Genomic DNA, 24,610 nt, shown 5'->3' on the forward strand with positions numbered 1-24,610 from the left:
GACGAATGTAACCAATTCATCAATTTCATCCAAACTTCCTGTTGAATGGTAATTGGTTTCACTTAAATGTACTGATGGATGTGCCTTTTGGTGAACCAACGATGATCTGCTTACTCAGCTTGGTTGCTCCTTTACTTCAGTTGTTAATTCTTCTTCATAGTAAATCATGTTAACTTGATTGTACATACATATGTACGGCATTGAACCTCAGCTATTAAGGCCTTTATACATTACTAGGCAGAATTTATTGTAGGACCAAAATATATCACACTTTCTGTTGTATCGATTCTTTTGGGCACTACTGTGTGTTTCAATATAGATTCATTAATTTTTTTAGGAGTGGTCATTAGTCATGCAACAAGTGCAACTAGAGTGGATCAATCCCTTGGAGTCACAATTGATTGAGAAATCAGGAAACATAATTTCCTTGGACAAAGAATTACAGGTATAACGGGTTCTGCAAGTGTGTAATCTATCTTTTACGCTTAGGAAAAGAAAGGTAAAATATTAAGCAACCAAATTAAAGTGAATCAGTTAGAAGAAGACATTTCTAATATCAGTTCACAGCTAATGATATATAAGAAGAGTTGTGATGCTTTAAAAATAGAAAAGAGGAGATTGATTGAAAAATCTAATGAGCTGAAGAAGGTACATATGTGTATTTACAAAAAAATAGGGATCTAAGCAATAAAAGTAGTGAAACAAAAGAGATATGACCAATATAGCTATGTGAGTAATCCCTACATTGGCATGTGGCATGTTATGTAATTCATTTTCGCAGCTATGTTGCTGTAATACACCATTAATATCTTTCTTGTTTCAATACTTTTTATTGCTTGGATCCGTACTCCATTTTTAATACACTAGTTTGTTTACATTTTTGTTATAGCATAATTATGATACTTGTGTGACTGTATTTGTGCATGGCATTGTATAAGGGTGACTGCTTTATTAGAGTATCTTGATCCTGTTGCTTATCTGGAGTGACATTAAGGTGGCGGTCAAGCGGGAAAATGGGCGCCATTACAGTTAAGAAGCCTTGCAACGTATAAAACCACATTACACAATCTGTTACATAATAATAAACCCACAAGTACGATTAGTTACTACGCGGGCGCAACGAAAGTTATCTGTTGCGAAGAAAAGCTAGAGCGAATAGACAGCCGAAGGAAGGTAAGGGGAGGTCTTACATGCGCATTGACAAAGTTTTGGCGGTAAGTTTTATTCCTGACATGGGTAGTGAGTCTAGAAGACAAAAATGAATGAAGAGCTGTTGCAGGTCGACACTTGCAGCCAAAAGAAAAGCTATAAACAAACCGTGGAACAGCCACACGAGCCCTCAGTGTGACGAATCGACACCTGATCATGAAGGTAAGTCTTGTTAAAATGTAATATAAATATATTACAGAAAATAATTCACAACTATAGATAGTAGCAGTAGCACCACCTCCTCCAGTAGTGACACCACTCCAGTTAGTACCACCTCCTCCAGTACTGACACTACTTCGGTTGGTACCACCTCCTCCAGTAGTGACACCACTCCAGTTAGTACCATCTCCTCCAGTAGTGACACCACTCCAGTTGGTACCACCTCCTCCAGTAGTGACACTACTCCAGTTGGTACCACCTCCTCCAGTACTGACACCACTCCAGGTAGCACCACTTCCAACATCAGCACTGACCTTGATACTAGTACCTCAAGTGATGTTCCTCATGCCAGGTTACATCTGGAAGGTAGCCGAGTCATTAGCCTCAAAAGTTTACAGGAGGCAATTCACAAAATTGCCAATCACAGTGCTGCATGTCAAGCTCCTGTAGAGTTGATCGGGGAAGTAAAGCGGGATGGCCTTAGCAGCACTTTTTTAGCTAAATGTGAAAAATGTCATGAAGAATTCAAATTCACTTCAAGTGATAAAATAATGGTTACAAGGAAAGATGGCACATTTAGGTCAACACATGAAAGTAACGTCGCCACTGTGATGGGTCAAATAGCCACAGGTGGTGGATTCAGCAACCTGGAGCAGTCTCTCAGCATTATTGGCATTCCTCCACTATCAAAGCCTGTGTTCATAGACATTGAACGATGCTTAGGTCACTTATTTGATCAGTACCTCACTGAACTGATGTTAGAAACTGGTAGGGAAGAAAAACAAATTGCAATTAACAACAAACGATACCATCAAGGCATACGTACCTGCTATCACAGTAATCGTCGATGCTGGTTGGAGCAAGAGATCACAACAGCATTCTTACAATGCAAATTCAGGTGTAGGTGTGATTTTTGGGGCTGCTACAAACAAGCTCCTGTACATGGGAGTCAGAAATACATAAATACTGTGCAATTTGCTCTATTGCACATAAAAACAAGGTTGACCCACCTCAACACATGTGTTTTAAGAACTGGACAGGATCATCAACTTCAATGGAAGCTGACATCATTGCTACTGGATTCAGAATATCAGAGGAAATGCATGGTGTCAGATACACCGAAGTAATAGGAGATGGTGATAGTTCAGCTCTCCACAACATTCGCACCACAGTACTGTCCTACGGCAGGTATGTCAATAATCCCACAACATTCGCACCACAGTACTGTCCTACAGCAGGTATGTAAATAAAGTTGAATGTGCGAATCACACTGTGAAAGGATACAGGTCAAAATTAGAAAAATTAGCAGAAGACTTTCCTGCATTCCATGGACGTGGTGGTCTTACCAAATCAGTTTTTGTCAAAATAACACATGGTGCACTCTGTGCAATCCGGAAGCACTCTGAGACAAATAATGTGATGCAGCTTCAACGGGACTTAAGAGCAGGTCCAAAACATTATTTGGGCTACCATGAGTCCTGTAATTCTGAGTGGTGTTCTGAAGTAGCAAGTGCATGGCCATCCAAGAAACATAAATCTTGATGATCTGCCTTCTCAAGTCGACAGATGAAATCTGAGACAGATTCTCTATCTCTCTGCATTGTTCGTCTAAAATCTTGGCCTGCCATGACCTTACTACATGGATCAAGACGATCTCTCATGCTCTTAGCTGCTCTTTCTACGGTACAGATTTCCTCAGCTGTCAAGAGATTCCATTCTGCCAGGGCTCGCCCTTTCAAATGTCCAGCAAATTGTATTAACTGCTCCTCCTCTGTCCAGTTATTCCAGTTCGCTGCACGACGCAAACTAGGTAGCCAGTCATCTAAGCGAATACCTACTGGAGGTGCTTTCCCTCTTCTCGACTGTCGAGAAGCTATGGGCAGTTCTGTTGAGCCATCAAAGCTGGGTGTGGGTGAGTGACCTCCCTCTGTCACTTGCCCTGCCAGTCTTAGCTTCAGTTCTGCAATCTCTCTATCCTTGGCAGCTGTTGTTTCATCAAATTCTTCTACTTGCTCACAGCTCATCTTCCAAATCTCCTTCACTCTTGTCTTACTGGATTCTAGTGCCTGTTGCATTACTTGTAGCTGCTCTTGTAAAGTAGCCTTCTCTTGAGTTAGTGTATCTACTGTGGTTTGTAGCTCATCTCTCTCATTACGAATTGTCTCCAGCTCATTGGATTCGTCTGTGGGCATGGGTGAATGTGAGGGCTCGTGACCACGTGTGTGTTCACTGCTGTCGTCCTGTTCTTCCGGCTCATCACTTTCCGGATTAACTGTGAGGAACACTCCCTCATGGTCTGACAGCGTGAAGCTCCTCTCGTCCTTATCTCTGGACAGTGCAACCTGTACGTTGCGAGGGTCACGGCCAAGCTCCGTGATCTTCCCCTCAATCATGAGCCTCAGATCACCAACAGACCCTGACGTAGGCAGACCTAGTGCCTTGCCTAGACTGCGCAGCTGGCCAGCTTTGAGTTGCGCCGAATTAAGAGCTACGTGCACGTGGGTGCGAGGGTTTCGTCCTGACCCCACCCCTTGCATGTTATCTACCACGCCTGTTACCGATGCACTTTCATTACTCATTGTTGTTAAAATAGTGCTTGAGAATATGACAAACTCACAGTTACTCACGGCTAACTTCACTCAGACTTGCTGCGTGAAAATCAGAAGAGTCACACCTTGAGCGGCACGTGTTTGGTGAGAATCAGCCTGATCTTATCCGAGATCTTGCGTCCAAGTGGAAAAGAAACATTCAGTCTTCCTTGACTTGTCCTCCAATGACGCTTCACTGCAGGATTGTCCCGGTACGTTCGGATCTCGGTAGGACTTCCACTGTCGGCGCACTCACATTCAGGCACAAGTCATATTCTAATGGCACATATTCATTTATTAAAAATGCGTAATTAGAAAATACGGCACAGAGGGCATGGGAGTTCAGGGGCGTAGCTAGCCAGAAGGTGATGGAGGGGCAGGCATGCCCCCACGAAACACTCAAAATATTCATAATTGCAAAAAAGGCTAATGACCCAATGGTGGGCTAGCCAACATACGGTGTTGTATTATTACAGCTTAAATAACTAGCTACGTAACTATTTCAGTACTGACTGCTTCCAATCGAGGTAGCTATATTCGTCGAGCATCATCGCACGTGCCACAACTGTACTCCAACAAATTCATCCACAGTCCGGTAGAGCTAATACTTTAGTGCAAATACAGGTTACTTTACGTTAGCCACAGCCTGTGCTGCAGTCCTAGCACACTGCTGACAGGATGACGTATTCACTCACTTCACTCAGCGAAATTCAAATGCCATGTATTGGACAAAATCCCACCTGTCTTGCTAGCAGAACTTGTAAGCTTGACTGATCCACCTGACTGACTGACAAAGTAAAAACAGACTGCACTGCCGTACGTACAAAGGTCCAGTGTGATCGACTCGATAAAATAAACTTGGTACATTTATTTAGCTAACACTTTATCACCTCGTAGACAGTAGGTTCGTAGCATCATCTGGTCTCCTTTGTCACTTGTGAGTTGTGACTCCTGCCGTGGAGAAGCGGGTCACTCTTTTTAGATTCAAAAATGTTCTATCACGCGAGTAATGTAGGCTAAATATAGAAGTATGTGTCTAATATTTTCGTTCGATGGATTCACGAGCGAGTTGAATGTTGTGTGTGCGCATTCACTAGCAACCCCTGGTGATACCGCGTAGTAGTGTACATAATTTACAGTCATTTGCGTGTCAGTTTAATACTGGTAAACTTGTGACGAAGGTTTTTAAAAAAATCATTTAGTGATGGGGGGGCAAATGCCCCCCCTTGCCCCCCCTTAGCTACGTCTCTGTGGGCGTTAAATCGCATAATTAGTGTTTTGTTGTCAAGGTGTAGTTGACAGTGCTTTCGTGTAGTTAGTAGTGTTTTGCTTGTACTGGACAGCAGTTTTGAACAAGGTTGTAATCAGAACACCAGCTGACTAATTTGTTGGCAAGTGGCATAGCGACTAATTTGTTGGCAAGTCACTTGTGTAGTGGCTCACACTAAACATATTAACTGGCGTAGCTATTGTGTAGCAAGACATAGTACTCTTGTGAAGATATAGTTCATACTACTGCTTCTGGATACCTATAGCGAATTATGGTTAATTCCTGTGCTGTTCCTGAGTGTAGCAACAGGTCAACCCGTGAAACCAACATCAGCTACTTTGGTTTACCACTGCACAACAAAAAACTGCTGAAAGTATGGGTACATAAAATAGGTAGATCTGACTTACCCATTAACACTTCCACCAGAATTTGCAGTGACCATTTTAAAAATGCAAAAAGAAGACGTTTGCACAAGAATGAATATCCAACTTTAAAGTTACCAGAATTACCAACCAGAGTCACAGTACCACCACCACGCAGACCAATTGTTCGCCACCCATTAATTACAAAAAAGAAGAATGCAGTAAAACCCAAAGAAGTTAAATATAGTGACATTGGAGTGAACACTGATCTAACATGCCAAGACCTTCAAACACTAGAGGAAACCTTATCAGAAACAAACAGAAAACTATAAGAATCAGAGAAAGCTTGCCAAACATTACACAAAAATCAATTTTTTCGGCTGGAGAATATTCAGGATGATAACAGTAAAGTTCATTTCTACACTGGATTTTCGTCATTACACATGTTAATGGTTTGTTTTAATTTCTTGGGTCCATGTGTTAACAAACTGAACTACTGGGGTAGCACATCTACTGAGAATGATAAGAAGACAAATAAAGGAAGACCACGAGCACTTTCACCACTTAATGAATTTTTTCTTGTGTTAGTACATGTAAAATTGGGTCTATTTGAACAAGACTTAGCAAATCGGTTTGGTATATCACAGCCTACTGTTTCCAGGATCTTCAACACCTGGATTAATTTTCTATTTTTTCAGTTTAAAAACATTCCACTCTGGCCTCCAAAAGAGCTTGTGTCACTTAATATGCCTAAACCCTTTAAAGAGAAATATCCCTGCACAAGAATTATTGTGGATGCCACAGAAATCTTTGTTGAACAACCTGCCATCACAGAATTACAACAACTGACATATTCCAAGTATAAAAGCCATAAGTATATAAGCCTTATGACCAGCTAGTACACAAACCTTAAAACTAAATTCCTGTATTGTTACGCAATATGTTCAGTGAATGCAAACAAGCTTAACCACAGCGTGAGCCGCGCCAAATTAGTCAGCTGGTGTTCTAATTACAACCTTGTTCAAAACTGCTGTCCAGTACAAGCAAAGCACTACTAACTACACAAAAACACTGTCAACTACACCTTGACAACAAAACACTAATTATGCGATGCCCTCTGTGCCGTATTTTCTAATTACGCGTTTTTAATAAATGAATATGTGCCATTAAAGAGCTCACGCATGCGCAATATAGTATTACATCATATATAATAATAATAATAGCTGTTCAGTTAGTTATAGTACTACTCTATTACACGTCGATCTAGCTATACGCACAATAGTACTTTTGTGCATTTAAAACTATAGGTAAAAAACGCAAGCTCCAGAAAAAAATTACGCAAGTTTTTATCGCCTCACTGGTGGGCAAATAAAGTCTCCAATGGATAAATCCTGGGCATCATTGTGTTCGCCTGTTTATTGGGAGTACAAAAATCTTTGTTTCATCTCCATACACTAACGGATTCCAAAGTTACAGACGTTTGTTTTCATTGCGGTTACGAAGGAATTTACCGGCGATCGTTTTTCAGTGAATTTGCCTTCCTTCTTGAACACAGAAGCATGCCTGGGGAAAAAACTATACCTTGGTGGATGCACAAATTCATGGCGAACACAGTGAGCTAAGATTCAATTCCGTTCGTCGTTGTATCAGTAAGTTAAGATGGTTTATGTAAGCGCCTGTAGATTCTTTTCTCGATAGCTTCTGTACATATCAATTTATTTACTCGTCCGGCTATCTAGTGCTGTATTTCCAATGCTGCTTAATAGAAAGCTGAAACTTAGCTAGTCCATTCCTCTGTCCCTGTAGATAACAAAGAACAAATAAAATGCATTTTGAAAATTGTGCGGATATCGACGGTTTTCTAAAATTAGGTCACATTTAGTGATTTAGCCACTACCAAAACACACTGCTTCACAATGGTGGAATGGATCATCCAGTATTAATTTTCACTAAGTTTAAGAAAAAAATCTACAGTATTGAGTTGCGCACATCAGTTAGTTAGTTATTTAGTCAGTGAAAAATCAATTAAATGAAAATTTGAAATTCAGTATACAGAAACTTATTGAAAACACCTTGGGCTGCTCTGTAGGCATGTTTGAGCTTGGGTTATGCCTAAACAATACTACCCAGCGTTTGTGAAGGCTTAGTAAAAGCAGGTTTATTTTGTGGAGAAAAATATTATCCTACAACAGTATTGTTTAGCAGTAAGGCTGAGCCTTGTACTACATACTAAAATATCTGTACTATGAATGTTAGTAAGTTGGTATAAAGAAATCAGGTACTAGCTATGTAGTTTCTAGGCCTAATATTAGTTAATGTTGTTCAGTGGCTGTTTCCCTCCTTGTGGTACACATGCCAGTTTCTCCACCTTGTATTGATTGTGATGTCCTTGAATTGCGTATGTGTGTTATTTGTCTGTGTGTAAGTGAGGGTTTGTCTGTGTGTAAGTGAAGGTTTGTCTGTGTGTAAGTGAAGATTTGTCTGTGTGTAAGTGAAGGTTTGTCTATGTCTGCTGTGACACATTATCAGTCTCATGCAATAAAATATTAATTGTGGAGTGTTTGGTAGATGTAGTGACTTTTGTAATACTGCTTATATGAGCCAAATATGTGAGCACTTTACTATTTTTAGTGACATGCAGATCATAGGCGGCGGAAAGGGGGGGGGGGGGGGCTAGGGGGCTGAAGCCCCCCCTCGGTCTGCTGAGGGGGGCTTAGCCCCCCTCAGAATGATATCACACCGAAATTATCTTTCTTGGAGTGGGGCTGAAAACCGTGATAAAGGTCGAGATACTCTAATAGAACAGTCACTCTAATAAAGTAGTCAGTGTGTAGTAGGGACCCGCCGATTATGTTCATTATTTTACCTATTATGCTATACTGCACTGCTCAAAATTTTGCCTATTATGCTTAAATTAATGCCCAATATTTACCTATTATGCTCAAATTATGCTCAATATTTATACCTCAGTTCTCATGTTTTTCTAGTAAATTTGCACTTTATGAGAAAACAGTAAGTTGCTGAAGCATAGACTCTAAATCCCTGCTTGTCAAAATCCAAGTCATGGAAAAGATCGATATACTCTAATGGAACAGTCAGCTGTCTATTATTTTCTGACTGTTCTATTAAAGTATATCGATCTTTTTCTGTGATATGTTTTTGATAAGCAAGAATTTATGGTAACGCACAAGTGTTCTGCCTATTATGCTAGCATTATGCTCAATGCTTTCAGGCACCTATTATGCTCATTATTATGCCAGCATAATCGGCGGGTCCCTAGTGTGTAGCCAGCTATGTAAGGATTTTTATGTAGTTTATCAGCTAAAAATGGTAGCTGGTGAGGTGGAAAGCTCTTGTCAGTTGGTTGTGACCTTTTTTTTTTTTTTTTTTTTTTTTGGTCTCACCTTACCAAACCATAGAAATAGGTCTGGGTCAGCCCAGCCCCCCCTCATATCAACTACTTGCTCCGCCACTGATGCAGATACAAAATGTTTGGAACATGACAGTCTTTTATTCTTATTGTAATCTTGCTGTCTAAAACCATGAATAGAGATGACCTTTCACCCTGAACTCATCAGCCAGAACATGTATATGGTTTTATGTTTTATGTAAAAGACATATTGTATTATAACTGTTACTACAGGTGCAAATGGTCTCACACACATATTATATACTTTTCACAGCTGGAGTTTGGTGACTCGTTGATTATCAAAAGTGAAGATGTCTACATCACTCCTGAGGTACTGGGATATGGTTCTTATAGTGTGGTCTATGCTGCCCTGTATTGTGGGAAGCAATGTGTGGTGAAGAGGATACGGCCAAGTAATGAGAAATCCCACAAGTCACTAAACAAAGAACTCAAAGTATTACTGACTCTTAAACACCCCTGTATTATACAACTATTAGGAGTGTTCTTCACATCAGATAACCCTCAGTCTCCAGTATTGTTGATGGAGAGAATGAAGATGAACCTTACTGAAACTTTAAATATCAAAAGGTCATTTCATTTTAAAGTTTCTATACTACATGATGTAGCATGTGGTTTGTGCTACATACACAAGAAAGGAATTATCCACTGTGACCTGACTGGTAATAATATTTTACTAACTGAAAAATGTAATGCTAAAATTGCTGATTTTGGACAAGCAATAATTTATGATCAGGAATATGATAAAGGATTACCCATTGCTCCTGGTAATGAAGCTCACATGCCACCTGAGTCATTTAAACCTAATCCTGTCTACTCCACTAAGTTGGATGTGTTTTCATTTGGTTGTGTTATAATCCACACAGTAACACAAGAGTTTCCTATACCTGACAATAAATATGTTGAAACTTCAGAACAAGGGAAGTATAAGGAACTTTCAGAAGTTGACAGAAGGTCAAAACAGATAAATACCTTAAAAGGTAATCGTGATGGTAGCACTATTTTATATGATATGGTGTTGGAGTGTCTACAGGATGATCCTCATGATAGACCTGCTATGGAAAAAGTGTGTAAACAGTTGAAGGAAATTGAAAAATTAGACAAGTCGTTAGGACACACTACACTTGAGCATTGTCAATACATTATCACTGATATTGAACATGATATTGAAAAATTTGCAGATAACTACACTGTTGGAAGAGCAAGTTTGCAGGTAGAGAGTACTAGATTACATATTAAGAGTGAGACATTACCACCAAAGTTGTTAATGATAGAACAACAACTACAATTAACCAATGAACTGCAAAAGTTCAAGCATGTCCCACCCTCCATTGAAGGTATGTAACTGTGCATATAAATTATAACAGTCTTAAAGGTGTATGTGTATGTGGTTAGTTATCAGATATTACATATGGAGTGCTTGTTTAAAGTATCTAATCCAAAACAGCCAAGCTATAAAAAAAGAGTGCGGCCCTGAGAAAGGCTATGGTGAAAAAAGATGTGAAATCCAAGGTGGCGGCCAAGAAATGGCTGTGATGGTAGGTTAATGGTAAAAATTTTAATAACGACAATTCAGGTGAATTTTGTGCCAAGACCAAGCAGCACCAAATTCACCTGAATTGTTGTTATTAAAATTTTTACCATTAACCTACCATCACAGCCATTTCTTGGCCGCCACCTTGGATTTCACATCTTTTTTCACCATAGCCTTTCTCAGGGCCGCACTCTTTTTTTACAGCTTGGCTGTTTTGGATTAGATTTCACTTCTTTTTGTATTTGTATACCCCAAAGCTGGCCTATGGCTGGCTTTAGGGCTTTTTAACCTGTCATTTTTTCTTTACTACAGGAAGAAGAAAAGATGAAGCAGGATGATTTCTTTGTAGCTGACCTCTCTGCAAGGTGATCCTTCTAGCTGATCTCTCTACCGGATGACTTGTTTGTAGCTGAACTCTCTACAGGGTGATTTGTTTGTAGCTGAACTCTCTACAAGGTAACTTCTTCTAGCTGATCTTTCTACAGGGTGATTTGTTTGTAGCTGAATTCTCTACAGGGCAATTTGTTTGCAGCTGAACTCTCTACATGGTAGTTTCTTTGTAGCTGAACTCTCTACAATGTGACTTCTTCTAGCTGAACTCTCTACAGGGTGACTTGTTTCTAGCTGATCTCTCTACAGTGTAACTTGTTTCTAGCTGAACTCTCTACAGGTTGATTTGTTTGTAGCTGAATTTTCTACAAGGTAACTTCTTCTAGCTGATCTTTCTACAGGGTGATTTGTTTGTAGCTGAATTCTCTACAGGGCAATTTGTTTGCAGCTGAACTCTCTACATGGTAGTTTCTTTGTAGCTGAACTCTCTACAATGTACCTTCTTCTAGCTGAACTTTCTACAGGGTGACTTGTTTGTAGTTGAACTCTCTACAGGGTGAGTTGTTTGTAGCTGAACTCCCTACAAGGTAACTTCTTCTAGCTGATCTTTCTACAGGGTGATTTGTTTGTCTCTACAGGGCAATTTGTTTGCAGCTGAACTCTCTACATGGTAGTTTCTTTGTAGCTGAACTCTCTACAATGTAACTTCTTCTAGCTGAACTCTCTACAGGGTGACTTATTTGTAGCTGAACCCTCTACAGGGTGATTTGTTTGTAGCTGAACTCTCTAAAGGTAACTTCTTCTAGCTGATCTTTCTACAGGGTGATTTTTTTGTAGCTGAATTCTCTACAGGGCAATTTGTTTGCAGCTGAACTCTGTACATGGTAGTTTCTTTGTAGCTGAACTCTCTACAATGTAACTTCTTCTAGCTGAACTCTCTACAGGGTGACTTGCTTCTAGCTGATCTCTCTACAGGGTGACTTGTTTCTAGCTGAACTCTCTACAGGGTGATTTGTTTGTAGCTGAACTCTTTGTATGATTGTTTCTTTGTAACTGAACTCTCTACAATGTGACTTCTTCTAGCTGATCTCTCTACAGGATGACTTGTTTCTAACTGAATTCTCTATAGTGTGATCTGTTCATAGCGGAACTTTCTACTGGGTGATTTGTTTGCAGCTAAACTCTTTGCATGATTGTTTCTTTGTAACTGAACTCTCTACAAGGTAACTTCTTCTAGCTGATCTCTCTACAGGGCAATTTGTTTGTAGCTGAATTCTCTACAGGGTGAATTATTTGAGCTGAACTCTCTACATGATGGCTTCTTTGTAGCTGAACTCTCTATTAGGTACCTTCTTCTAGCTGATCTGATTACAGGGTGACTTGTTTGTAGCTGAATTCCCTACAGAATAACTTGCAATGTAATATAACTGTAAATTATACATGCAGCTGAATGCTTTATTAGGGTGACTGTTCTATTAGAGTATCTCGATCTCGCATTTGCTGCACGTAGTTGCCTTTCGAATCATAACTCAGTGATTTGTAATCCTATTCTTCTGTACTACTGCAAGAACTTTCTATGATGATTATTCCAGCTACATACTGATTTTCAGCTCATTGTTCTAAGCGGTTTGCCTGGTAGACACGGAAACTAATAGTTTTTTTATTCATAAAAATCGATCGCGTAATTTTGACACAGGTTGGGTTTTGTGTCATATCTCCATGGTCTTTATCCCGATTCCTTTCAAACCACACAAAGGCACTCCTACGATGGTTGCTCCATCTACATATCAATTTTCAACTGATTCCTCCAAGGGGTTTATCCTGTGGGCGTGACAGACCTTCGACCTTATTTTACGCAAATAATCAGTAATAACTCCGTGAATGTTCATTGGATTCCTACCAATGTTGGTACGGAGATCCGCCTTAATGAGCCCTTTACGTATGCCAAATTTCAGCCCAATCCGAGCACGCATTCGTGTTTTATGGCGAATTTTGCGAAGAGTGCGAAATGAAGAAGAAGAAAAAACGAAGAAATTAAAACGACATTTTGTTCGCTCGTATCTCGGAAATGGCTGTACCGATTTTCTTCTAATTTGGTATGTAGACTCCCCTAACTGGGCGGCACATCTCTAGCAAATTTGGTTTCAATCAGATAAGGGATCACAGAGCTACATAGGTGTGAAAATTGCGTTTTCTTTCTTCCTGTTAATATACTCACGGTGTGGCGCGCCGGCTTCTTGGGCCGCACGATTTCATGCTTCATCTAAACTTCTGTGAAAGTCAGTGATGATTTTTAAAACTTAGCAGCATCATTAATAAGTATTTGACAAGTAATTCCAGTGGTAGGTCTCAGCAATGCAGCAGCAAGTAACAACAACTCTGATAGCAGCAGCAGTACCAGCGGCAGCAGCAGCAGTGATGGCGGTGGCTGCGGCAGCGGCAGCGGCAGCAAATACATCAGCAGCAGTAGCATGTAGAGGGTGGATTTAGGCTTGCTTATACAATTATAAAAATAAATAAAAAGCAGCAGAGCTATGAAAAATGTGCAATCATCAACAATAGGCTAGTTTGTGATATCAAAGGGTGGCAGCCAAGAAATTGAAGAAATGTCTGTTACAAATTACACAATATCTCAGTGCAGTTTTTTCTCTACTGCCACCCTTTTGTATTGCATCTCTTTCATATTAACATGTGGTTGATAGTATGGCACTCTTTTTCACAACAGGATTAGATGGAGAATATACAATTAACCTCATTAAAAGTATTAATTTGCTTGTTTGTGCAATACAACAGGCTGCTTTAGGGATATCTACACTTTACTAGATCCTGCATGATGTGTAACGCAAACAAGCAATGATTGTAGCAACCATATACGTAATGTATATCAAGACACACAGTAGTGTGTCGTGCGGCCAAGAAAGCCAGTGCGCCACACCATGAGTATATTGACAGGAAGAAAGAAAACAGCTTTTTCACACATGCATAGCTCCATGGCCCCTTCTCCAAAGCACACCATTTTTGCATTATAGCTGTCCGCCAGGTAGGGTACGCCACACAGCAAATTTGATTAAATTCGCAACAGCCATTTGTGAGATATGGGTGTTCAAAGTTTTGTTCTAATTTCTTTATTTTTTTCTTCTTATGCCATACGGGGACTTTGATATATTTTTGCACACTTTGCAAAAATTGCTATAAAACACAAACATGTAACTCAATTGCCTCGATCTTTGGCACAAATGAAGAGCGTGTAACGGTGGATTCACATACCAAGTTTGCTGTGAATCTGAGGATTAACGAGCATTTATTCACGTAAAAAAATATCAAACTTCTGTCACGGCTACAGGGTAAACCGAGTATAAGAATAACTTGGAAATTGGTGTGTAGATAGGCTGATCATCGTAGCAGTGCCTTTTGATAGTTTGAATAGCAATAGAGTTACAGCGACAAAGTTATAAAATAAAAACCAAACAAGTGTGAAATTGCGGGATTGAGATACTCTAATAGAGCAGTCACCACTGGGTAAAAAAGGTGTACAAAAAATGTTGAGAAAAAACCTTACCAGAGTTCGAACCAGGAACCTCCATACCTATCACCTGCATCCTTAACTACTGAACCACTGCTACCTTGGCTGATCACCTCACTTAATTTCTGCTTTATAAATGAAATTTCTAGTTTAAATCTGCTTACAATCAAACGTTTGTAATTATATAATTTCGTAAATCTACCAATAGAAGTACTAAATTGTTCTAGAACATTCTATGTATGTTCTATTAGAAGTCCTCAAAAAATGTACACTTTATTAGAGTATTACAATAATATTATCAAATATTGAACTAAATCATGCAATGCAATACATTTATAAGTCTGTCTCATAGAAAAGAAGAAATGTGAGTAAAAACAAACCTCGGAAGTCAGCCATAGGCTGGTTTTGGGGCCTTATAAAGTACAAAAAGAAGTAAAATCCACACAAAAACAGCCAAGCTGTGAAAAAATGGTGTTGCCTTAAAAAGCCTTGGCGAAAAAAGTTGTGAAATCAAAGGTGGCGGCCAAGAGATGGCTGCAATGATGTTGATGCTAAAAAAATTTAATAATGGCTGTGTGCATTGTTAAAATTTATTAGTATCAACATCATTGCAGCCATCTCTTGGCCGCCACCTTTGATTTCACAACTTTTTTCGCCAAGGCTTTTTAAGGCCGCACCATTTTTTCACAGCTTGGCTGTTTTTTGTTTGGATACTCTATAGCTAGGTTTACGGATTTGTGGCATCGACAGAATGTCATCCATAGCCATTCAGATAATTAATGTCTCAAATAATTAGCATTTAAACATTATTTTTGTTGCAAAAAGCTCCAATGTATTACTTAAACCGCCACAGAATTTGAACACATGCTATTGTTCTTGTATGCATAGTAGTATGTACGTATTACTAATGTTATTATTTTGCATTCTAGAAGAAACTACTTATATTCAGTGGTTGAATACAAGGCAGCAACAAGTTGACATCACCAAGATATTTGTCAAACGAATGACGGTGCTAACAAACCTTAATGTGAGTAGTTGTCACATTGGTATTTCTGGTACAAATTTGATTGTAAAGAGTTTACCTAGTATGTTTTCACTTGAAGAATTTAACATTTCTAAAAATGTTCTCACGGACAATTGTGTAAAAAATTTATTGCCTGCACTTGCCAATTGCCTCACTCTTCGAAAGTTAAATATATCCCACAATTTGCTGACATTAACTGGTGCAGTAAACATTGCTCACACTTTAAGAAATTGTTCCAATTTTCAAGTTTTAGACATGGATAATAATCTAACTACATTCCTCTCGGAAACTGAATTTCTAGTTGATATCATTTTATCCACTAATCAGTCACTACTATACCTGAATGTGTGTGGTAGGAATATCAGACCAAGATTTGTTGATAGCTACTTCTCTCCTCCACCAAACTGTGAAACGTATACAAATAGATTTGTACTTCAAAGCCTTTATGTATCAAGATACATGTTATTAAACCACACTTCTATCAAAAGGGATCCAGTTATGTATATGACAGAAGAAGAAAAGTGTCCTTTATATCATAAGAAATCTGTTGCTTTGTTTCATGTTGACTGTACTGGAGGTACATTTTATAATCAAAATCATGACTTTGCTATTGTCATCCCTCCTGGTGCTGTATCACAAGGAGATTGTGTACAAATACGAGCAACTGCAGATCGCTTTGGTCCCTTCCTGCTCCCAGGTGGACATTATCCTGTTAGTAGCTTTTACTGGATTAATGCTCATTACTCTTTTAAAATTCCAGTTTACTTGATGCTTAGCCATTTTGCAAGTGCTCTGAGCTCAGAAGACACTGACGCTTTCTGCGTAGCTGAAGTATGTGACAATGACACTGGTTATTCTAAAGAAAATGTTGTAATGAAGAACATATCTGGTGGAACTTACTTTGATTTTGACATTGGTTATTGTGTCATTGCTACCAATCATTTCTGCTCATTTTGTTTACTGAGCAATAGGATGGAAACAGACAGAAAATTTTTAGCCCTGTATTATACCTATGATATTACAAGCCCTCATAAGGCACATGTTGCTGAAGTATGTTTTTGTCCTCTAAATTCTGATTGCATTGAGGTAAGAAACATCATTGATTTGTGAACAGTATAAGACTGTTATTATGCATAATATTCTGTGATGTTTTTCTCCGAAGTGAAGTATTTCACCTGTGAGTAGGTGTCTCTATGCATGTGGATTAGAGACCACAGGTTTGGTCTCTTATTTACATACATTTAATATTTTATATAAAATATTATAATAGATAATATACTTTATTGCATGGACATTATTCACAATGCTTTAAAAACTATCTGTATTTGTTGACTGCTATCAGGTTACAGGTATACTCATATTAGTAAATTGTTGATATATACCGTATAGTAAAAAAACTTTGGCGGTAAAAAACTTTGACGAATTTGGCAAATAGCGTTCAATTCGCCAAAAAAAATTTTGCCAATTATTTTAGATTATCGCACCAGCACATTGAGTAACTAGAACTTGAGGTGAAGGCCAGCTCGTACCACCACGCAATAAAGATCGAGCTGGCTTTGGAGATCTTCCTAGGAATTTGTCCCACTGTTCAGTGTAAGCACTTCTTGGGATAGAATTTCCGACTGGCTTCCCGTTCACATGCGTCAGCTAGTTCATCGTCTCACGATGGATCTGGCCAAATACTTTGATATACGTGATAACCTCTGCTACTGGAGTTCACTGGAAAAGTAAATACGGTCGCTTTCTGCATTGCAGGAGATAGCGAAACACGCGCCTCTGCTACCACGTCATTAGATCGGTAGCTACAAAAGTACTGCTACAACAACAACACTAGCTACCTATACACTTACTACACTACTTAACTGATGAGTTGACACGTTGTCATTTAATATCCTTACGTACCGTACAGTAAAAATTTTGGTGGTAAAAACTTTGGCGAATAATCACTCATGCAAGTTTCATTGGATGGTCTTCAAACCTGGAGGGAATAAAGAGCATGTTACATCCCAATTTGTGTACAGATTGTTAGAAGTAATGCCAAGTCACGAGCAATTTTCAAAAATTACCAAGTGTGATTTTTTTGTCACGCCTGCAGGGTAAACTGCAGCTGAAAAATAAGTTTAAAATCAATCAGTTAGGTTGAAAATCAAAGCACAAAATTAATCTTTTGTGATTTGAGTTCTGAAAGTAAGGAGAAATAAAGCAATAATCAAACATGTGAAATAAGTGCAATCAAGATACTCTAATACAGCAGAGTAAAAACCGTACATTAAACATTGAAAGCAAATTGTCCGGGGTTCAAATCAGGGACCTCCACACCTACATATATGTCCAAACCCTTTAATACTCAGCCTCTGCTGTCAATTGCTTGCCTAGCTTAATTTCTACCTTATACGTACATGACAGTACTTTCTATAAAGGATCATGGTGGTTTGGGTTAATATCATCCAATAAACAGCCTAACCTTCCTTTGTGACAGCTTGAAAGTATTGGTTAGGCATAGCTAAGCCCATAAATGTCTTCAGAGCAACCCTAACAAAGTTCTATGAAATTTTAAATCCCTACAGCCAAGCATAATTCGATAATAATTAAGGCTACAGGCTTTATTTCTTCATGTTTCACCCTGAGACATGTCTTTTCACCAGCGACAATACATACACTACATGCACCATGGACTTCTCTTTGTCCTCCTTTGTATCCCAATTCTTTTTGCTAACTATGCAAGGTGTTGATTCACTATTATTATGATAGCACAATATGGCTTCCTTGTGGCTGTGTGTCATACTTATCGCCCATGTTTCCATAGCAACTGGATTTATTGCAGGACCTTTCTCATACTGTCATTTGTTTGTAATAGGCCGAACATAGCTGAAAACAAAGTATAATGTCCTTCACTATTCATAATTGATTGTTGGATTGAAGTGCAAACTAAATTTTATGGCGTGTCTGGCACCAGTTTTTCTTTTGATGTAGTATGTGTGGGTTCAGTAGTCATAATTGTGCTATAAAAAGGTAAACTAACAAGTTAAAAGTTGTTTGAAGTACAGGTATAGGGATTGAATGTCTATTAGTGTATCTGCAGGTATAGACCACCTCTCTTGTTTCACTATTAGCTATTCCCTTCTTTTATCCCTAATCCAACTTAAAAATTCAAAATTTTTCTTCCATTTGTAACTTTGCATTTTTATGACCAATGAACCCATAAACGTATCACATCAAAAGAAAGAAAAGCACCAGGCAAGCCCATAAGTTTTTTGTGTGTCTGAATGTGTGCCCCAATAATCAATTCATAAGTGAAGTGGGAATTCCACTTAGTTTTCAGCTATTACGTGTTCTCTATAATTTTGTAGGTAATTGAATCACAGTATGGAGGGAAAAAATATAACTATCACTTTCAGTTTTTGTTCACTGAGGGTGAATCATTGATTGTGTCTTGTGATGAAAGCCAGGGATGGTCTGTATATCCAACTGGAATTACAGAGGTAAAGATATATTAATAATTGTTGTCCATTCTTTTATCAGATATTTTCAGATTTTTTATGAGCAGTTAGATTATTGGAAGTATCATGACAATGTGAAGGAGCTGTTAAAGCTTGAAAAGAAGAAAGTCTTTCCTCCACGATTTAAACTTCAATACATTAAAATTAATCCTTCAATAACACTTCATTCTACAATCAGCGTATCTAAAAGGTTTAATGACAGAACATTTGTAGTTGGAAACTTTCCATTCATCAAAGGAAGTGAAGGTACATATATGTGTACAGAGCACTGTATTATTTAGCTATGATTATTTGTTATAGTTGATGCTGTGTATTTAAACATCTATATGGTGTCTACAGTGTCATGGTACATGGTTTTTCTTCATGTTCTCGTAATTGCTTGCACAATACTACATGAAGCAATAATAAGCTGATTAAATGCATGGACACTAATGTAAATGCAGTTCATTCTAGCTGGATGAAATCCAGGCTGTCAAGTATAGTGGATAGCTGGTTGTACCAGTAACTGGTATAGCTATTATTTTACTTATGAGATTGATATTGATTCAGCCTGTATAGTAAGGTCAGAGTGACACATGTGATAACGTGTGGACTGATGACCCCCACACTAGGCCTGTGCCGATTATGCCAGCACAATTTTGGGCATAATAGGTAGCCAAAAGCATTGAGCATAATGCCAACATAATGGACAAACTTTTTGTGCATTGGTGATCAGAGAAGCTGAAACTCTGTCCATTTTGCATGATGCAAAATGGGATAGTGCGCAAACTAGCTAAAAATCAGATTTACAGCTGTGTTGTGAAGAAAAGATTATAGTATGTTCACATTGAGCTGAATCCTGAAAAACAGCTAAAAATTAAAAGTGGATTTTTTCTCAACAGAGTTAACATTTCAGCCAACCAGATGATTATTGGTAATAGCAAAGGTGTCAACAACAGACATGTACGGTTTGGCTCCATTACAAGTTCAGGAAAAGGCTGTAATAGACATTGTATTTTTATGGCTTCCCCATAGGAAATGTATTGTGAAAATTTTGATTGGCCATAAATATTATGTTAAACATTTGAACAGAAAGATTTTGAAATACTTTTAGCGGGTCAAGCAGTACTACAAATGAGCCAAATCTCAAGATCATGTGTAATTGCATCCATGAGTTATTAAATGTTTTTGAGGATTCAGCTCAACGTGAACATATTATAGTTAAGATCGATATACTCTAATAGAACAGTCGCCACATATTGAAATATCCTAATAGAACATTCACTGATGCATTAGATATTCTAATAGAGCAGTCAAGACACAATTTTATATAAGCATATTTGGAACATAATGAGACACAACTGGGCATAACTGGAGCATAATAGGGAAAGTTTTGGAGCATTGCTCGAAAGCATAATAGGCAATTTCAAAAGTATAATAGGCTCAGGCCTGCCGCAAGCAAATGACAGCAGACCTCAGCTACATTGAAAAATTAAACATTGACTCAAATGTAAATCATACTTTTCTCCCAAATTTGAGGCCATGCAGTTTCAAGTAAATAATGGTATATATCAGGTGGTCCCATGCCACCACTACAAACGCTTGAAGAGAAAACATTAATTGTCTCTACTTCTTGCACTTTTTGTTCTATTTATTGGTAATGTTGCTCCAGGGTGTAGTATAAAATCGCTCTTCAACATCATTTTACAGTTGAATCTTACCATTTAGATTCTTTGCAGAAGATTTGACAACTATAAATCAATTACATGTTACTATAGTAACACTGAGTGCAAGCAAAGGTGCAGGAAAGATTATTTTGGTATATAAAGGGTTTCCTTTCATTGGGTAATTGAAAAAGGCGGAGATGGTTGGACATGAACACATGACATTACAGAATACACTATTGTTGTTAATTTTGGCATCAGTTGGCGTGTCCCAACTTAATCTTACAAGTCAAGCTCTTGGGATGCATGCTTATGTACACTTGTATAATGAATAAATGCTATGTAAAGCCAACCTCTGGGAAAGGCTACTGTACAGAACAATGTTAAGTATGATAACATAATAAATGCAGAAGAAAATTTTAACAATATATGTGTGAATGTATCCATGTTCGTGTTTGACCATGTCTGTCTTTCCCAACTACACACTACCTTGGACGTTGTGAAAAAGTTAGTTACTTGTACTTGTACATCATATCGTCCTTGTGTACGCAGCTGAATCAGCGGCTGTTCTACCAGGACCTCTTGTAGATCTGGCTACACGGAAAAGCATGAAGCAGAGAGTTACACTTTCAAATGGTGAGTTGAAAGAGATGTACTAGATAGTTGTAAGACATGAATCCTTTTCTTTAAGAACCAGAAATGGATGATCTTATAAAGATTGTAATTCCAAAGATCAAAGCAGAATGGGAAGATGTTGCTTTTGCTTTACGTTTCAAAATACCAGCTGTAAATGCTATAAGAGAGAAGCATAGTGGAAATCCAAAAAGATGTTGTCGAGAACTATTTATTGATTGGTTAAGTACAGAACATGGTGTCAGTCCGAAAACTTGGTCAGTGTTGCTAGAAAAGATCAAGGGAGTTGAAGAACTATCAAGAGTTACTGAAGAAATATTTGAAGAATTGTTTATTGCCACTTGAACTACATAACTTATTACCTGGAAACACATAAATTTGAGCTCAAATGTGTAATATGTGATTTTACCCCCACAAATGCACAAACACTGACTCCCTTATGTAAGCACATTCAAAACTACTCATAGTGTCCATGCTGAACATTTATTGTACACTTTGCATACATACATAAGATGCACTCATTAATGTAATAGAACTATATTGCATTTTAATTTTGTGTTAAACAATTTTGTGCTAATCCATCTGTGTATTTTTGATGATTCAGTGATATTATTAGTAAGCTATAATGGTGATTTGATTAGCAAGCACAACTGTGTTTTACGAAAATGGAATGGTAAAAGTTAGAATTGCTAAATTTATAAACACCGGACCGTGTTATGTGGATTAAGACATTTGGGTGAAATTGAATACTGGTTCAAGAGATAGTCACCTTCATACTGCTAGTTAAAACACTTGCAGCCAGAATCAACAATTTTGATTAGCCTAGCTGGATTTCTTGATTTTAGCCTTGATCGTCTAGCAAATGCTAAAAGTTTGCGTCTTAAGAAGTTAATTGCTGCTTTTAGGGACTTTTTGATTGTTTGATTTGCTGCACAATAGACTCTTGCTTGCTTGATATGATTTTGATCCCAGTCATAGTTTTTCAACAGACTATACCTATTTTGTTTATCCATCCATAGAGCAATCATGAGAGAGAATATTGTCTATTTTTTGTATAGGGTAGGTTTGAACTGAGCTTGATAACCAGGAATGGATGTATGTTAAATTCTGGTAAATTTCAGACATTGGCAAAACCAATTGCAAGGTACGGTTACAAGCCATTAGCACATAATGAGCTGTACACAGTATATGGCTGCATGCCGTGGTTAAATGTAATTGTGTCTTCTGGGCTTTAATAGCTGACTGCCAACTCTAGATCTATTTTGCAGGTTAGCAATATTTATACTGGTTGGTAATAAGGCAATATATACTTTGTACATAGTTTCCATACTGGCTTTTGTTGAGGAGGATGTTACTGACTCAGCACTAGAATTTGTTCACTTGTGAACTTTTATTGTTGTTGAAAACTATGCTATATACTACATTTAAATTTCTGCATGTATGTATATATTATATAAGTTGGACAACATGTTCATAATATACCATTTTAATGTTCCCTTTCATTAGGAAAATTAAATACTGAAACTATGTTGAAATATATAGAAGGTCAGGTGGTGACGTGATTTCCTTGTAGATGCGTTTATGGCATGAGTTCATGCATTATATAACTATAAACCAAAACAGCCAAGCTGTAAAAAAAGAGTGTGGCCCCCAAAAAGGCCAAGGTGAAAAAAGATGTGAAATCCAAAGTGGCGGCCAAGATATGGCTGTGATGGTAGGTTAATGGCAAAAAAATTAATTACGACAAATTCACCATCACAGCCATTTCTTGGCCGCCACTTTGGATTTCACATCTTTTTTCACCTTGACCTTTTGGGGGCCGCACTCTTTTTTTACAGCTTGGCTGTTTTGGTTTAGATATCACTTCTTTTTGCAAGCCACAAAGCTGGCCATATGGTTTTGATACTTCTTTTTGCCTTGTTTTTTTTTCTTTACTGCAGGAATTGTGGAACAAAAGAAATAATCATGTGTATAGCTTTTGTCTGATGAAATATTTGTATATGTAACATTGAATGATGATTATCACATACTGTTGTTAATAAGGTGACTTCTTACATAACTGAACTGTAGCTGAAACTCTCACTGTTTGTAGCTGAACTCTAGCTGTATACAGGGTGACTTGTTTCTAGCTGAACTCTCTATAGGGTTTTCTGTTTGCAATTGAACTCTCCACAGGATGGTTTCTTTGTAGTTGATCTCTCTACAGGGTGACTTGTTTTCTAGCTGATCTCTCTACAGGATGACTTGTTTCTAGCTGATCTCTCTACAGGGTGAACTTGTTTCTGGCTGAATTCTCTACAGATGATTTGTTTGCAGCTGAACTCTCTACATGGTGGCTTCTTTGTAGCTGAACTCTCTACAAGGTGATTTCTTCTAGCTGATCTCTCTACAGGGTGATCTGTTTGTAGCTGAACTCTCTACTAGGTGACTTATTTATAACTGAATTCTCTTCAGTGTGACTTACAATGTTCTGAATCTCTACAGCAACATATTTGTAGTTGAACTCTCTACAGGGTGACTTGCTTGTAGCTGAATTGTCTATAAGATTAACTGTTTGTAGCTGAACTTCCTACAGAATAACTTGCAATGTAATAATATTATAATTCTATAATGGAGTAGGTTATAAACGTAGCTGAATGCTCTATTAGGGTGACTGTTCTATTAGAGTATCTCGATCTCACATCAGTATGCTACACGTAGTTGGCTTTGGAATCATAACTCAGTGGTTTGTAATCCGATTCTTCTGTACTACTGCAAGGACTTTCTATAATAACTGTTCCAGCTACACACCGATTTTCAGCTAACTGCTCTAAGCGGTTTACCTGGTAGGCGTGAAAACTAATAGTTATTTATTCATAAAAATCGATCGAGTAATTGTGACACAGGTTGGGTTTTGTGTCATATCTCAATGGCCTTTAACTGGATTCCTTTCAAACCACAAAAAGGCACTCCTACGATAGTTATTCCATCTACAGAGCAATTTTCAGCTCATTCCTTCAAGCGGTTTGCCCTGTGGGCGTGACAGACCTTCAACCTTATTGTACGCAAATAATCGATCATAACTCCGTGAACGTTCATCGGATTCTTACCAAACTTGGTACTGAGATTCGCCTTAATGAGCTCTTTATGTGTGCCAAATTGCAGCCAGATTGGATTACGCATTCGTGTTTTATTGCGGATTTTGCGAAGTGTGCGAAAAGAAGTAGAAGAAAAAAAACCCCAAACTTTGGCCGCTCGTATCTCGGGAATGGCTGGAGCGAGTTTCTTCAAATTTGGAATGTGGACTTTCCTACCTAGTCGGCATATCTGTAGCAACTTTGGTTTCAATCGGGTAAGGAATCACGGAGCTACAAAGGTGTGAAAATCGAGTTTACTTTCTTCCTGTTATATAATATACTCACGGTGTAG

The 24,610-nt window shown here is 38.2% G+C and overlaps 1 protein-coding gene across 2 annotated transcripts; it reads left to right on the forward strand.

Moving 5' to 3' along the window:
• Positions 1-559: 559 nt before the first annotated feature.
• On the forward strand, positions 560-21,827 carry LOC136240162 (uncharacterized). 2 transcript variants are annotated; one of them, XM_066031061.1, is made up of 7 exons: positions 560-648; positions 9,272-10,352; positions 15,332-15,429; positions 18,777-18,908; positions 18,959-19,172; positions 21,122-21,205; positions 21,261-21,827. In XM_066031061.1, exons 1-7 carry the CDS (start codon positions 571-573, stop codon positions 21,545-21,547), a joined length of 1,974 nt encoding a protein of 657 aa, XP_065887133.1. In that variant the 5' UTR covers positions 560-570; the 3' UTR covers positions 21,548-21,827. The 2 variants fall into 2 exon arrangements, with proteins under 2 accessions (XP_065887133.1, XP_065887134.1); XM_066031062.1 differs by lacking the exons at positions 560-648; positions 9,272-10,352; positions 15,332-15,429 and adding an exon at positions 15,436-16,512.
• Positions 21,828-24,610: the final 2,783 nt, after the last annotated feature.

This window comes from Dysidea avara, chromosome 12, assembly GCF_963678975.1.
Source record: "Dysidea avara chromosome 12, odDysAvar1.4, whole genome shotgun sequence".
NCBI lineage: Eukaryota > Metazoa > Porifera > Demospongiae > Dictyoceratida > Dysideidae > Dysidea > Dysidea avara.

Coding starts and splice junctions, on each gene's coding strand:
- LOC136240162 (XM_066031061.1), top strand. CDS start 571: ATGATATATAAGAAGAGTTGTGATGCTTTAAAAATAGAAAAGAGGAGA. Junction 15,430..18,776: donor CGGTGCTAACAAACCTTAAT/GTGAGTAGTTGT, acceptor ATAATTTTGTAG/GTAATTGAATCACAGTATGG. Junction 18,909..18,958: donor ATCCAACTGGAATTACAGAG/GTAAAGATATAT, acceptor AGATATTTTCAG/ATTTTTTATGAGCAGTTAGA.